Source organism: Haliotis asinina, chromosome 3 (genome assembly GCF_037392515.1).
Source record: "Haliotis asinina isolate JCU_RB_2024 chromosome 3, JCU_Hal_asi_v2, whole genome shotgun sequence".
Taxonomy (NCBI): Eukaryota; Metazoa; Mollusca; class Gastropoda; order Lepetellida; family Haliotidae; genus Haliotis; species Haliotis asinina.
In genome coordinates this window covers 25,841,995-25,859,743 of record NC_090282.1, presented here as the reverse complement: position 1 = coordinate 25,859,743, position 17,749 = coordinate 25,841,995, and the positions used below count along the sequence as shown (strand labels likewise).

Sequence of the window (17,749 nt, the reverse complement as noted above, 5' to 3'; positions counted from 1 at the left end):
GTAAGGAATCTTTCTTATCGAAAGAGAGTCAAACATATGCCCATCAAACATAATCATTTTCTCAATTCTTCAGCTACAAAATACAGTTTGACTGGAAAGCATTTATTTGAATGCATTTACCTAAAATTGGCAGAAACATTTAAAATAGGTACCACACTTGTGAACACCTACATGCCGTCCTCTCTAGCACGATATGCAACACTTTAACCATTAGGTATGGAGACTGGGGCATCTGAGTGCCTTCATGATAATAGTCCTATTATGACCACAGTTCCGGGCCGACTGAACTCTCATGACAAACCATTGCCTCCAAACCTAATTGTCTCGTCCGATTACCTCTGTACTTTCGTCATGTAATTTCACCTTAACTTAACCTTTAACGCCGGAGAGTTAGTGTGTTTGTATTTTTGTACCTTAACCGACATTTTCCTGGGGATCCTTCACAGACCTGCATATCAGTAGGGTTGTTTGATTGTTGACCCGTAGACATATTCACGTTTCGGATTAGGAACAGTGCCCGAGAGATTTTGGCTGATCATTTCAATCACCTTAAATTTTCAGATTGAGGTTGAGTAGGTCAAGACAGAAATTGCATTCCAGATTTTTCAACTGAAGATGGCGTATTTTACTTAATTTTTAAAACAATCTAATTGGTTTTATCTAAACCTGAGGGCACATTACACCATGACTAGCATACATAATGTTGATTACACTTCCAATCCCGACAAACACATGTGGACTTTTATGGTAGAACATGTCATTTCGAAATGGTAAAGTCGATAAAGAATTAGATCAATTATGAGAGATAGTTAAAATATAAGACCTTCGTAGACAAATTAGTGGCAAATACGGCCGGTCCACTTTAAGTGGTACTTTCCTGACGCATTTAACTACTACTGTTCTTATAAGAAATCCACCATGTAACGTAGATTATAGACCAACGTCTCTCCATCCATACCATTGATAGGTGGGCATGCCTGTGATAACATTAATCAATAAGGTGTCATCTTGAATTCGCTTTTAGTGGCAAGTAAGACAAATTTGTGTGTATGGAATATGTGTCGGTTAAGTGCACGTTTTCTTCATTCAGAATGCAACGGTTGATGACGCATGTCGTTGATATATGACGCTTCCAGTACAGAGATCGATCTCATTAACATTGACCCGTAACATTTGTAAAGAAATTCCAAACGCGAATGTGGAATTTGCATCTGGCAATCAAGAACAAACAAAAAGAAACAAATTAGGAAGTTTAACTCCAAAACTTTTTCCGCATATGCACTCACAATGCAGTCGTTGAAATGTCATTAATTCAAGTCTTAGGCCCCACTGGTTCCTAGACGCAAGCGAAAAACGCTTTACACGTTGTTGGTAAAGCGTGGGTTTTAACGGGTCTCATAGACTCTCTATATATTCCCTTTGTCAAACCTTGAATATCGATACTTTATTTGTAACATGGAGTGGTAAAGTGTTCTTTGAACACCATCGTAATGTGACGTGTAGCATGCATGTTAGAAATTAATGTGTTGACATAGTCGACGTGGCATTGTTCAGGTAAACAAAGGAATGGGCGGACATATTGATTGCTTGAAGTTCGTTTTGTTCAATAGTTTTGAAAACAGCTTCACTGAAATAGCAGCGCTCCTGATCCCAAGATACGAAAACAAGGTTTGACGCGTTTCATCAGAACGAAGAGTTGGAACAGACAGAGTTTGGTTAAAATATGTCTAGTCACATGTCCGAGTGCCCAGTATCGTTATGTGTTAAGGTGGAAGAGGCAACCAGTAAGTAGGAAATACATATCGATAGCCATGTTGTCAGGTACAAGGAATGATTGCACAATCATACTGACGAATTCTCATTGATTATTTTTGTTTTAATTAATCGTATTCAATCTATACCATGTCCCGTTTAAGGTCAAAAGAATGCGCGTTTGATCACTGTCATATGCGTATACAATGTAGGGGTAGTTGGGTAGCCTAGTGATTAAGGCGTTAAAGTGATAACGGTGAAAACCTGGCTGCGATTCCCAGAATGGACACAATATGTGAAGCCCATATCTGCTGTGATACTGCCGGAATATTGCTAAAGGCTTCGTAAACCCAGCCTTCAGTACTTATACATGAGTGATTTGCCAAATATGGCTCAGTGTTAAACGTATGTTCATTTTTAGGTTTCGGGGTATTTTTCGATTCAGGGGCGAGGTTTGGTGAAATGGTATTTGACATCGCGTTCAGTATTTATTGCAACTTCGGACCACCTGTTGAAATCAAGTAGGGACACAAGGTACAAACGGTTAAACGGCAAGACAAGGCCAAATTGAATTGAATACTAGAGAACAGGTGAGTTCACAAAATGTAAGCAAATTGTGCAAATTTTGGTATCCATCATACTTAGTACATGCTTAGTAGTTACATGAGACACATACCCACCACCAACCAAGAGTTGTGCTGCTACATCTCATCACGCAGTTGTTTATATTGGGAGCACTTTTTTTACATGTTTTGACCTTGAAAACAATATTCAACTAAACATACCAATAAATAATAAATTAGATAATTAGGAAAATATTAACTTTACGTGTGTCAACAAAATGTTTTCAACAAATAACAGCCACAGCCACGTAACTATTCACATCCTGACTGTCGATACGAAACGAACAAGATTTACACTTTCATTGTTTTTTGCAGGGCACCAATACCATTTTGCTGAATTTAACTGGGTTAGTTAACAGCTCTGCAGAAGAGGAGACAGAAATGGGCACATATTGAAACAGGTGTATGTGACGCACACGCTTCATCTCCAGTACAAATGATCGAAAAAACTTTAATCTTCATACCTCGACATAGCCTTCCAAGAATATGCTCACAGACTGATAGAATAAGGAACACGGAGGTCACCATGTTGATTGTGAACCTGGAATGATTTGCTGAAATTTCTCAATAATAAATGCGTTTAATAAACTTTGTCTGCGGAGACATGTATCCGTTTAATAGTTTGCAGAATACGTAATGGGCGATGGAATGAGTGAGTAAAGTTTAATAAGACCTAGGAGCACAGGTTTGTTTCTGACAAACCCAGACAATAGGCGTATTTGCAACCCAAGACAGCACAGTAACATGCCTTTGACTAGGTAGAATGTGCCCCATTTTGCATACATTATTGATACCTTAATTAAATGGAGGTTGTCGGGTTCTGGTGATTTGGACTCGGGTTGCAGACATTTACCCTTAAGGTATTCTTAAGGCGTTATATTTTCTAAAACTATGCTGTTCTATTCACTGCTGCCTAACGGTACACTTTTAATGTTGATGTTCAGTCCAATGACTATATATTCGTGTTGTCCTGAATACAAGCAGTATCGAAAATGCTTCATGTACCTTCACATAGAGTGCGACAATGTTTTCGAGCATTTGTGTCACGTCAATGTCAATAGGAGTGTTATGAAGGGATCTAGGCCTATTCACATCACCAAAGCATCATTCGTTTGTTTGCTGTTTAACGCCTCACTAAGCGATATTCAAACTAAATAACGGCGGTCAGTCCATCGATACCAGGCTCTCCACCAGATTCCTTTCGTCGCCTCTCAGCACAAGCTGAAGATAAATTCCAGCATGGCGTGGTTGAAGAATTGGACACGATTTGAAGATTACTTTCTAGCATGCAGTTGTTGACCTTTGCTTTTGGAGGGGGCGGGGATTCAGTTGGTCGAGCTATCTACATAACATTTTTTAGTTCCGTTGAGTGATTTAATGGCTGTTTCCTGTTGGAGCCTTCTCGAGCCTAGATTTGGTTTGCTCTTTAAAGTAGGTTTTTTCTATATACGTCCATGGTCAGACCTGACTCCGAGCAACGATGACGTGCATTACAATTCTCTCGAAGACGTATATGTACTTCTATATAGATACTTACTCAAAGCGGATAAACGAAAGCGTGTGTTTGCTTAAAACTGCAGAACCTCGGGAAGCCATAGCTGTGGTTGTCATTATAGCAAAGCAATATAAATGAGACTGAAAACACTGAGTTGTTTTCTGTAGCACAAACCAATCTACCTTCACACCAGACATCCACGGAACCAAAAACACTGGTCTAATTAGTACTCTCCCTTGTCCTCGCCAGTGTCTCACCGTTCATTATCGTATATCCTAAGATTTCGTACAGATTCGGCTCACGTTAATTAAACAAGGACAGTTAATATATAAACAGGACGTGATTGACCCGTCTTTGCAAGCTGTATAAACGTCCTTGAACAACAAAGAAACATCCGATCTTACTCGTTCGTGTGCATTAATATTCTGCCTGTTGTTTCCGGTGGGGCAAGGTATTCATTGTTTGTGGTATGTTGTGTATGTAAATATATAACAAATAAATGCACAGGCGATGACCGAAAGATCATGAACCTACCTTTCTGTTGATGAAGTCGGGTGTGCATTATTGACCAACGCAAGAAGGTCCATACACTTCAGTTAGCAATGTTAGAGTGTTGGTGTAGAAGGCCGTACATGACGGTGTTGCAAAACGTCAACAGGAATGACGCCATAATTGGCAAATGTTTGACGTCCATAACAATAAGACGTCTCTACTAATATCTACGTAAACGTAATAAATCTGACATTTTAAGGCCCTACGTTAATAATTTGTTGGGATACAATCACTAAATCTGTTATAAATGTTTATAGCATTCAGATATTTTCATCGATTATCATCTGTAGTCACTGATAAAAAATCATTTATTTTCATTTGTCCTCTAAACTAATGTCGTAAATCATGCGCGAGACGTGTTACTGTGATAATATCCATCCAAGGAAATTGTCCTAAATACCTTTCGTTTATTACCAATTACCTGGTATCTGTTTGCCGATTTGCACATTCATTTGCACAAGGCTTACTGAGATGTTGTCCTAATATAGTCAAGATATTTCGTATTTATTCACCTTATTCAAGATAGGGTAGCCACTTCCTTATCATGACGATATCTAATCCAGACAACAAACGCAGTGAACAGAACGACTTCCAGTAACGTTTGCCATTTACAGCAGGTGACGGATAAAGAACATACAAAGGGCTTATCAATGTTTTAGTGTTTGAAACCGCGTCCTTTGCGTCTTATTTACGTCAAACACACGGGCGACAACAAACATCACGACCGAACACAACCATCGTCAGAAACAAGGTCATCTGTAATGGCCAAATGGACATTTCTGAGCCATAAACATTCGGATATGTCGACTTACTATAAACAAGACAGTATGGTACAGTGGGACTTAGGGATAAAGCTCTAAACTGAATGCGCGTCGTTTGGGCTTAAGTCTGCTTAACGTGACCATATCAACTTCAAGAACAAAAATTCTGCATGTTTACTGCAAGGTTATTACGAGATCAAGACATTTGAACTTTGTTGACAACTATTCACCACTTCGTCTTGTCCTTATGCAAATCCTTTTGCTGTACTTGACACCCTAAGTTGCGTCAAGGGAATACAGTCAGGCGGCGTTAATCCGAACACTTCTGTTTTTCATCAAAAATGAGTTTACATAGTAAACAAGATTGGTTACAGCTAGCGATTGTTCGGATATCGCGGGAATCGGATTGTCGGGGTCCGGACTAACGCGGCCTGACTGTACTAGGGGATTTTAATTATTCCCAACTTTAATCCTCTCAGTAAGAAATTCAAGGGAAATACTCTTGGCATGCTTTCGCCAGACACTGTGTAGGTGTGAGCGTCTGTGTGTCGATGTATGTGTGTCTGTCTGTGTGTGCGTGTGAGTGATATTGTTCTTGTTGTCACTAGTGCCAATATTGTGCCTTCATTGTTGAAGATATAGTAACTATTAAAGCCGAGTTTACAATTTAAAACAGAAAATCGGAAACATGTTGGACTAAATGTTTAGCATTGGATGAAGCTATTCTGGTTTACGTTATGTTCAGCATAGGATGAAGCTATTCTGGTTTACGTAATGTTCAGTACTGGATGAAGCTATTCTGGTTTACATAATGTTCAGCATTGGATGAAGCTATTCTGGTTTACGTAATGTTCAGCATTGGATGAAGCTATTCTGGTTTACATAATGTTCAGCATTGGATGAAGCTATTCTGGTTTACGTAATGTTCAGCATTGGATGAAGCTGTTCTGGTTTACATAATGTTCAGTATTGGATGAAGCTATTCTGGTTTACATAATGTTCAGTATTGGATGAAGCTATTCTGGTTTACGTAATGTTCAGTATTGGATGAAGCTATTCTGGTTTACATAATGTTCAGCATTGGATGAAGCTATTCTGGTTTACGTAATGTTCAGGATTGGATGAAGCTATTCTGGTTTACATAATGTTCAGCATTGGATGAAGCTATTCTGGTTTACGTAATGTTCAGTATTGGATGAAGCTATTCTGGTTTACGTAATGTTCAGTATTGGATGAAGCTATTCTGGTTTACGTTATGTTCAGCATTGGATGAAGCTATTCTGGTTTACGTAATGTTCAGTATTGGATGAAGCTATTCTGGTTTACATAATGTTCAGTATTGGATGAAGCTATTCTGGTTTACGTAATGTTTGTATTGGATGAAGCTATTCTGGTTTACATAAGGTTCAGCATTGGATGAAGCTATTCTGGTTTACATAATGTTCAGTATTGGATGAAGCTATTCTGGTTTACATAATGTTCAGTATTGGATGAAGCTATTCTGGTTTACGTAATGTTCAGCATTGGATGAAGCTATTCTGGTTTACATAATGTTCAGTATTGGATGAAGCTATTCTGGTTTACATAATGTTCAGTCAGCGACATCATCGATATATAATTACGACTTTTTCAATCATTCGGTTTGATTTAGTCCTTTCGACAACATAATCATCGTGATTTACACCCTCATTATTTCTTTTTATTCGTTAATATCAATATATCAGGTAATTCTAGCAAACGCGCTAATGAATTTATCCTGTACTGTATTCCAGGTATCAAAAAGCTGGATATACCAAATGCTCTCTGTGTTTACCTACATATTTACTTTCACAACGACCCGTGGCATCTCGTTTTTGAAGTTGCTGTTGTTGTTTTTTTCTAATTCTGGCAGTGAATCTGGCATAACTGATATACGGTTTTATGGCCAAACACCCGGTCAATCCCCTTTAGGAACATACATGTCTACACTTCGTTTGTAAAATAATTCAAACATTTTATGATCCTGATGATTGATTTGCCCCGTAAGCGGCTTTCCACGTAATTATCACTTAATTCAGGTCAGTATTGGCACACGTCGTCAAATCGAAAATTGTGGTCATGAAATTCTCCAGTAACCTCAATAGGGCGAACGACTGAACGTCCGCAGGCTATGGACGGAACGCATGTTCATGAAAGGTAATATAGCCGAAACATTTAGAAATACATCGCTTTGCTTCATCGAAAATATCTCCCGGCATAGATTTGGGTTTACTACATGGCTTTCAGTGGTATAGAATTTCATCTGTTTGTATCTTGTGTGTCAAGAATTTTGTTACACTGTTACTATATCGCCTGTATTAACTAAATAATTAACTAAATGTAGTGGATATTGCGATGGTAAGTGTATGCTAGTTAAGTATATGTCAATAATACTTTATCCATTAGTTTTACTCTGTGTCAGTGTGTACGGTGTGCCGGTAAGTTTCTGTGACGTCATGTGTTTGTGTAGTGACGTCAAATGTTTGAGTACTGTGTTTACTGCGTACGTAATCTTACACGTTACGACATACTTAGATAACTGTATGTTTTTGTTTCTGCTCGTGCACGTTATATATCTGTTTGTACATTAATGTTAACTTATAATTACTTACCGTATTCATTATACAGTAAAGATTTACAACGAATACGGTTAAAAGGAAATGACTGATATGACGAATTGTTTGGTCCAGTCTTAGTATTAATGCGTACACAAAATCCTTTAAAGCGAACTTAAATCAGTGCTCCCGTTGTGTTCATAATATCTGCAGTTTCTGTACTGCAGTAAATTTCCCCGATGATACACCAATATTTATGATAAAATATGTTACTAGATCCGTTAGCGCATAGCATGGTTCTATACAAGGTAACTACATGCTACAATCCGTTAGGTCACTCCGTGTTGGCGTGTTCGAAAGCTTATCGGTATGTTACAGAAATCATGACCGTTTACCGGCTGCATGTTACAGTATCTGTTAGTTGAATCAATGCTACCACTTGTTTACTCAACATTAAGAAACAAATGTAGGTATGTGTTATAATGACTCCTACAATCGCAAATGACCCGTTCGAACTGGTTTTAACAACCGATGCTTTTCGTAAGATGATACTAAGATCGGGTGGACAAGCTCACTGACTTGGCTGCGTAGATCGATGCTCATGCTGTTGATCACTGAATTGTAATTTACAAACTCGATTATTTGCTGACAACCACCATTAAGCCAGAATGTTGCTTATTGTGGCGTTAAGCAACCAACAAACAAACTACTACATCATTGGCTAAGAAACCGTTCCCGGAAATCTCGAAACTCCAGAGGATGCAAAGTAGCAGCGGCGTTCATTAAACATGTCCCCTGACCCACTTAGGGTTATCATATATGGCTGAAATTTTACTTGTGTCGAGTTATATGAAGCTATATGTCACATGATAATTTGCAGCGCTCAACTCCCACTGCTATTTCTTTACCAAGTCTCAGACTGGAGTAAAGTGTGTACCGAGAAGTAAACAAGTCTGTATATTTGGAAGCTCGAACGCCTAAAGAGACCTCCGATGAAATGAAAGAAACTTACAGGGTTGATCATCGTCAGTTCAAGTGTGGTCGAACATCTGTTAAAACGACTCTCATCCCTGGGCGACCCCATTCTGCCGTTGATGAAAACACAAACCCAGCAAGAGGATACTGCCATTATAGAAGACCAACGTATAACTGTTTGCCAGTGAGCTCAAAGTGTCAAAAAAAGTGTAGGGTCTGTGGAAAAGATATGAAACATGGGTACATCACTATGACTAATGTCTAGTCATTGCAATGGACGCATTTTGACTCACCTCTCCTAAAGGAGGCAGGGATTCCACCCTCTGCAGGAAAAGTATAGCTCACCGTCGTTTGGGACCAGCACGGAGTAGTGTTGACAGAATTTCTGGCAGTTGGTACAATTATTGGGATTTAAATACTATGCTTCACTACTGCGTAAATTGCAAGAAGCTATCAAACACAAAATGACCTAACCTGAGGAGTCTGTCTCCGGCAAGACAACACCCCAGTCCACAACTCGAATATTGCCAGACAGAGGCGTGCTCTTATGGCTATGAAATCCTTCCACAGAAACCTATTCTCCTGACCTGGCTCCATCTGACTTTCACCTGTTTCTAACCATGATGTCATTTTTGAAAGGAACACGTTTCCCAGATGATGAAACGCTGATATCCGAACCCACCGACTCTAACAAACAAGGTCTAACGATGCATATAACGGTGGTGAGAATGTAGAACTCTTGGCCGTGCCAGTATAGAGAAATACTAGTAACTGTTTTAAGTTTTGTTTATCTAAGTCTGTGAGAAGTGTGTCAGGAAAAATGTTAAATGAAAGAACCCAGTAAATGACTGTCACTACTTCCTGTAACCTTCCAGAATGTAACTGAGGTTAAAGCAACAGACGTTTGTGTGTGTTATCAATGACACAATTGAAACATGTGGAGCAATAATGTAAATATGAACCAACTGCAAATAAATATGTATAACTCTAATTACTACAGGCATTTGAAATCAAAAATTGTATGATGGAACTTGGTTTCTTCCAACGTTATGCCACATTGGGTTATTTATTTTGGGTCTAGCCTTCCAGTGGACACATTTCACATACACTCTTGCCTGTTTCACCCGCATTACTTATGGCACTTTCGGCACGGGTCGCCTGCAGTTTGCTATAGAATGAATCGTTGCGCAGAATGACGAAGAAAAGATATGACCATGTATTCGAATCACGATGCAAGATGTTTGAGATTTGTCAGCACCAACTGTTTGTTTGCTTATTGTTTAAATCCTCACACAGCTATATGACATCAATCTGGCGCATTCAACCCAGTGACTAACACCGTAAGCATCGACCAACGCATTTGGGAGCCTAACCACTTGAGTCCCATAGCTGCTTCTAACGACAAGCATGGGTTTCTGTCGGATTCACAGCCATTTCTTCACAGGTCGCCATAGCAGTGACTGACCACCAACTTCGATGTTAACCCGTTAATCTAACAGTAAAGTAGTATCACTGAGTACGTGAAACATGAACAGTCTCGAGTGTTTACATACATTGCGAAAGTCGACGTGACAGCGAACCACCGTCTATAACAACATCAATACCTCTCCAAGAAAGTTCGATTTCTTCAGCGATAGGTATTTGTAATACAGACAATGACATCTCCAGTTAGAAAAAATATAATATACCAATTACGAGTAGACGTGTTCTTAACGAATATGAATACGTGCTAATAAACATTTAGATGAAAATGCCAATTCCGTAACTTTACAAATTGCATTTGTTGGTACTAATGAAAATTCGCCATTTCTAGATCCCATAATAATTATATTTGTTCTCAGTATGGCTACGGATATACATCTTGCGAAATACAAATATTGTATATATTTACATTAATGTCCATACTCGCTCATTATCCTTAACGTGGTTGTATATAATTGCTGTGTGGTAAACACTCAAAGACATGTTAAATGTACAATACCAAAACTGCAGGGCCTGTGTAATATAGTGCACGCCCATTCAATATTACTGCCTGTTAATGCACCATGCTAAACACATATGAAAAGTGTGGCCTTCAAAACAGAATCCAGCCTCTTGAGTTATGCTCAATGCAGGAAGTAGAGCGTCAGGTGTATTAGGAGAAAAATGAACAAAATATTAAGTTGGAATTTCATATGAACATGTGCAACACAATATTCCGTTTCTGCATTTGTAATCGTTGGAATGGCGCCGAAAGCCTACAGCGATGTAATCAGCTACACACTCTTATTTCCTGTGTATGGCATACCGACTGATTGATTACTGCTAACTCCGTTAAAATAAAAGGAATGCAACTATATCATTACTGTCATAATTCAATAATACCGCTGAAAGATAAAGTGGCACATCTAACTGTGTCATAAGTGGTGCTTAGACATACGCATGTTAATAGATGGAATGTAATAGAGTGTTAATTCATTAGGAACCAATTATTTGATATTCACAGGGAGGTCTAAGATTTTATCGATATGAAAACATTATCCCGGAAGGAAAGGATTTCTTGTCATAATGAACAGCGGTGATCAGCAATAATGGAGAGAACAAAACAAAGCGATTAAAGAGAAACTACGTACAGTGTGTACATGACATAACGTAAAAGGGGGTTTTACCTCGCACTTAAAAATATTTCGCTCATGTGACGACGTGCATGTATATGTGTGGCTTCTTGCACAAGCCCAGACTTAAGCTGGTTTTATTGTACTAGCTCATGATGATCACTGAGATACCATACAGCAGTTAAGAATGAATACCTTACTCAGATTATACCGAGTCCAAGGCGACTAGTCTTCGTTGTACCCTTTAATGCCGAGCGCCGGACAGGTGCCAACAAGTACCATAGTCAACACCTTTTGGTATGACGGCAGGGTATCGACCCGCGACCTTCCGCTATCCTTGCGGACGCTCTAACCTGTACACCACGGAGGCGATCCGTGTGTGCTATGGCCGAAGAAGTTCTGAACCAAATGGCCACGTTAAACTTTGGTCACTTACACTTTAAATGATCTTTAACCGTGCCGTACATGACACGTCTTATAGATCATCATAATATTCTAACATTTCAAACCCGTGAAGGTCCCGGGGTAGAATAGGCCTCCAGCAAAAACAGGTTTGCCACAAGAGGCGACTTTGCTTGCCGTAAGAGGCGACTAACGGGATCGGGTGGTCAGGTTCAGCTATAGTGTGATGTAGCCAAGTGGTTACAGCTTTAGCTCATCACGCCGAAAACCCTGATTCGATTCCCTACATGGGTTCAATGTGAAAAGTCGATGTTTAGTGTACCCTGACGTGTTTTTGCTGGAATATGGCTAAAAGTGTTAGCCATTTTCGTTTTCGTTTTCGTTATTTAGCCGTTTTTGTTTTCGTAATTATGCCGTCATAACGTCCTAATGGGAGAGCGTTCCGTTCTTGTATTTGTCTGCCAGTCGTTATATTTCACGACTCGAGCATGCACTTTCTACCAAAATTTCAAACAGGGTGGTGGGAATGTTAGTCATACATCGTCTACAAACGTTACAACATTCAAGACATCGGTGAAGTTTTAAATAGCTTTGGTGGTTGACGTGTGAGGGACATCTCAATATCTAACGCAGACGTGACCTAAACTATGTCCGATACATGATAAGGAAGTGTTAGTGGCACGGAATCTTGACTTTCGGCGTGCTCCAAATCAATTACAATTCAATTGGTAGTGACATGGTATCTTTTCAATTTATGGTAACAAAGGGAAAATATCATCATCAGCAGCAGCAGCATCATCATCAGCATCTATTTCGTATGGATGGCCATGACGTACAACAGTACACAATGTGTTAACAATTAGATTAAAAAAACATGCATAATGCACCACACTGAGAAGAGATAATGACAATAACTGTAATTTCTGTATTTCTAATGTTTTCTATGTCGATGTCCAACTCCAGTGTATAGGCCGATGGACACCCACACCTTCTCTGCTTATTGATGAGCACTGTTCAAACTTTCTTGTTCTGTTCTCCATGGAATCGTGTAAACTTCTGCCTGCTACATTGTACAATTTGGTACACATTCGTCTTGCTTGCCTTTTCAAATGGACTAACTCCATCATACAAATATCAAGAAGGTTTTTTTCTGTTTTTGTAATTAGTCTACAGATCAGGACACCATAGCCTGTCTATATGCCAATTTTAAAGGATGTAAAGTGGTAACCTCTTTCAAATCTGACTATCCTGAGGTCATGTCATCATAGAGGTCACCAACATAACTACATGGTGAAAGTGACCTTCATCACATATCTTTCCTAAATAATGCAAACACAAGCTCGCAAGGTTAGTAGAGTTTCTTACCTGCGACTTAACTACTTCAACTTTGGGCCATTTTAAGATTTTATGTTAAAAATAACATCAATGGTTATCTTATACTGCGACAATGGCCCCAGGGATGTTTAAAGGGAAATAATTCAATCTGGCTAAGACAAACCAGTGGTTGATACAATCAGCAACAACCCGAAAATACCACACCAAGTTCCAACCACTCAATGCAGTTTGGTTTCCTGCAAAGGGCGTATCAACCCTTGTCCTTTCTTGGACTACTAATATTTATATAATGTCATATGGACGACTACTCTTGAAGCCACTGAAGTTATAGAAGATAGTGAAACAAAAAGGATGCCAGTTCCAAGGAAATACTAGACTTTTGTAAACCTTTGTCTTTCGTTATTTCTGACACCCATGTCTAATATTAACTCAGAAATTGATTGATTTTCAGTGTTGAATTGCCGTAACATGGCCAAAGTTCTCAAATGTTGCTGATTGAAAGGCATTAGCGTGAACCTGTTCGTGTCTTTAATTTGTACATGTTCGTGTTCATAAGTTTCCTTTGTTGACCTAACGTTGTACGCTTTCTCACAAATTGAATATTGCGTATTAAAGAAATGGTACTTTTCATTTTCAAGTGGTTACAGAAGTCGTTCATCACATGGGAGATCCCGGTTCAATCCCCAAGGTGGATACAATTCGAGAGTACCATTATTTGTTTCCCCGGATGTGAATGCGCATGAATATTGCCCAGAGTGGAAAAAAACGTACCGGGTTCTGGGACGAATAATGGCGTTATACCAATAGAAAAATGAATCTCAGGCGAAACTAGACATACGACCAATTCAATATAGTGCAGAATGTGAACCCATTTAAGGAACGTGGCACAATTAGAACACAGCGTAATTACTTTGTAATGGAGTAGATTGTAGATTCATTGCAGCCATACCATGATTGGGTCACCAATACGTGTGATGAGGATATCAGTTTTAACGGACAAGATATTAATGACTACCTAAATCAGTATTCTCTGAAGCAGATTAGTTGGACATTCTGTAACCTAAGATCTGTAACGGTCTCCGAAGCAATTTCGTATTTGCTTGTCATTACAATCCTTAAGACAAGGTGAATTTGTTTGTTTGTGAGATAATGTCATTTTGTAAAATCAAACGTCTCAGAGATGACACGTTGTCGTACATGATGCTGAAGCAATCTTTCATGTCAAACTTAGTGATCTCGTGTTCTCGAACGTTGAACGTTCTTCCATCTTGCCACTAAAGGTCTTGTCTGGGATGATGACCACACGTGACTGGATTAATGCATTAGTTTGTAGTAGTCGGTTACGTTAGCACTTAATGCTGTGTATCACGCCTAACAGATTGAGTTGTGATCCAATAAGACGACGTACAGACAACATGCCAATAAACTGGACGAATACTTTATTATATAAACATGTTTTTATGTGTTTGATTAATTTGATATCAGGACCTTTTGGATTTAGTGGGATAGTTGTGTTATTTCTCAAAGGGATAGAGATTTTGTACACAGTTTAAAATAGTGGTTTAGAAAATGCATTTGAGAATGTGAATTCAGGAATTCTAAGGACCTAGTGCAGCATAGCTTTGTCAGTGTATGATGCGAAGGTAAACGTTATACAGGCTTGTGAAAAACATTGCACATAAACCAATGATGATAAAAAAAACGAGCTATATCTATATGTGTTCTCCGTTTAGTCTCGTAGTATTTGACATAAAGTAAATATTTAGCATGTGTTGATTTTTGTGAGTGTTTGAATGCTTCTGGGAAGTGAACAAATGGTATTCTAGGCAACCAGACAAACAGAAAAGTGTGTTATGTATTTTTTATGGATGTGTACAACATACCTTTCAATGCAGACAGCTACCAAAGTAAGCACCGATGTGTACAGCGCACATACAAGAACTGTCCGCTGGAACTTACACATCACCAGTCCCAGAAGCCAACCTTTGTTGATCATAAACAAAACAATCTCAGGGATGCCGCATAACATGATCAGGGAGTCAGCCAGAGCAAGGTTCAGGATGAGCATATTCGTTACGGATTTCCTCATCTTCCTGTCAGCCAAGATGATGTATACAACCATTAGGTTTCCAAGGATGCCTACCGTGCCCACAACACAAAACAGGGTTGAGAAAAGAGCTATGTAGGAGGGGGCCACCATCGGCAAACCCGGCGGGGTTGAGTCGGATAAGGGTGGCACAGTCGTTTCGTTTGAGTGAGCTGTATGGTTCCATGACTCGAATCTTATCAATAGAATTTCTTCAGTGTCAGCTGTATTGTTTGAATGGACCATGTTGAAGATATGCTGGAAACGAATCCCAGATCCGTGTGATCACAAAGAAAGTTTGAAATCCTTAAATCGACGGTCCCGAGAGCTTTCCGTGGAGAACGTTTTCAGTGTAAATTGTCAGTCTTCAATGCATAATTAATTTCCGAGAGACACCGAGTTCTTGTGTTTGATTACCAAATCAATAATTAACGATCGTCCTCTTATATCCACATTGAAATCATATTATCGAAAAAGTTGCCTTCTCCATTACATCACAAAAAACATGGAAATTGAGAACGATCAGAGTGCATGTACCACTAATTTGCAACACGAGAGAACACGTCTATCCAGTCAGGTTTAATGAAAATTACCAGTCTTTATCTGGAGCACAAGCGTTTCAGTGGCTTAGCAACTCAGCGAGGCGTAAATCCATCTTTGAAAAAGAATCTATGGATGAATAAAACAAAGACCACTTTGGATGATAACGTTCGTAATTAGATATCAACCCAGTGGTGCCGGCGTCGAGTAATTAATAGAGACCGGTTATCGACTAGATCAAGTACTGGCATAGGGTTCTGCCTCTCACCGCAGAAAGTTCTGTCACTGACTTCTGAATGTGTGTGATCGGCACTGATGTCGCCTGCTCCTCTAAAAGACTCTCTCATAGGCTAAGCTCGAGTGACGAAAGTCGATATGTTGGCGGGATCATTGCTGCCGGTGGTCATGCTGATGGTAATTTACTATCTCACCGTTGTCCACCTCCAGTTTATTGTCAAGCAAATCAATGGGCGGTCAAACCATCCAATCACACATCAGCTTCTTAAACACTTCCACCGAGATCCAGTTAAAATATAACAGTAAAACTTTGTGGCACTTTCTACCACGTGGATTTCAACATTGTTTGAGCCTGAAGAAACATATGCCCGCATCGATAACTCTATTCCCTTGCCTGTGTAGATATGTTTAGAGGTTGGGCTCGCATGCTGATTACTATTAACAGTAAATTTACTTTACGATTACAGATTGCTTGGGAGGAATATACTTCCATAGTTCTGCAAGCAGCAGTCGGGGAAGTGCCCCCGCCTGTCTTACTAATGGTATAATCAATGCTGGAGCTGAAGGATGCGCGAACCATTGTAGGAGGGGTATTGATTAAGTCACGGCAATGGCAGCCACCTGACGGTATCCGGAGGAGGCCATTGGGCAAGAGCAGGTGGCATGCCACCCTTCTGTGTGAACATTGGCAACTGACCACATTCCAGGAGTGCTAAGTCACACGTTTGAGCACCAATGCCATATTTCAGTGAGGTGCGGTCATGTATATGGGCCTTAAAGCCTCGTTCGAGGTATTATAAGATGTCCCATGACAGTGTATCTGGGTAAGAGTTTGTGATACAGAGGGTTTCTGTTTCAGAGGACGTGATGATGAAATACTCTTTATAAAAAAATCATATAAATAGATTCTTATAATTTCTTTCATTTTCGTATTTTCAGTCAAGTATTTTGTCGTGTTATGCCACATTATGGTAAATGCATTACGCACTTTCGACTAAATTGCTCGATATCTGAACACACGAGGATATTGTATCTGAATTGATCATATCATTCTTATATCCATATTGGGAGATATGCATCTGTGTTGGTGAGACTGCGAGTTATGATAACAATGTTGAGAAGGATTGTTACACTAGATACGATGTATAAAACGGGATAAAATGGGATCACGGTTGTCAGGAGGAATGTACTGTTACTGTTTTGTGACCATGTATATAACGATCAATGGATGTCAGAGCTGTCACTATTTAGCGATGTAAGAGTGACCTAAATATACAAAATGCAAATGGACTTTAATAGTACATGTCTCATTATTCATGCTAGTGTAGGCATAGTCGAACCTAAATTATTCAATTTTTCATTTACTCAGACATGCGTATTCCACTTTTCATGGATCAAGGAATATACCAACATGTTTTAACGGTCCTAGAAAGTCATTCCAAAAACTCTCGTTATGTCAATGAAACTGATAACAACCAACGAAGCTTAATTAATTACACGATTTGAAAAAAAAATCGCATTTGAATTTAATGAGGTTATTTTTGAGAAACGTCTGAATCAATCGGTGGTGCAGTCCATAACATGTAATTTCTACAAATTTGGACATTGAATGAGAATTAAGGTCATGAAGGCCCTCAAACGTGTAAAATATTGTGATCGGTTTAACACGATCAAGTCATTCTGATGTTGTTTGACATGTAACACGCTGTCGAGATTACATGCTCCGACACCCAAATGATGACGCTTCACACTTGAGAACTAACGAAAAATCTATTCAAAATCATGAGAGAATACATTTAAAATTGTGCTTTAGGTATACTGAAC

At 39.2% G+C, this 17,749-nt stretch overlaps 1 protein-coding gene across 1 annotated transcript in view; it reads right to left on the bottom strand.

Moving 5' to 3' along the window:
* LOC137276700 (neuropeptide receptor 15-like) overlaps positions 1-15,504 on the bottom strand; it is a 62,285-nt gene extending 46,781 nt beyond the window's left edge. The window contains exon 1 of the mRNA XM_067808321.1: positions 14,946-15,504. Within this exon, the coding sequence (XP_067664422.1) occupies positions 14,946-15,394 (449 nt within the window). The 5' untranslated portion in view covers positions 15,395-15,504. The remainder of the gene's footprint in view (positions 1-14,945) is intronic.
* Between the last annotated feature and the right edge of the window lie 2,245 nt (positions 15,505-17,749).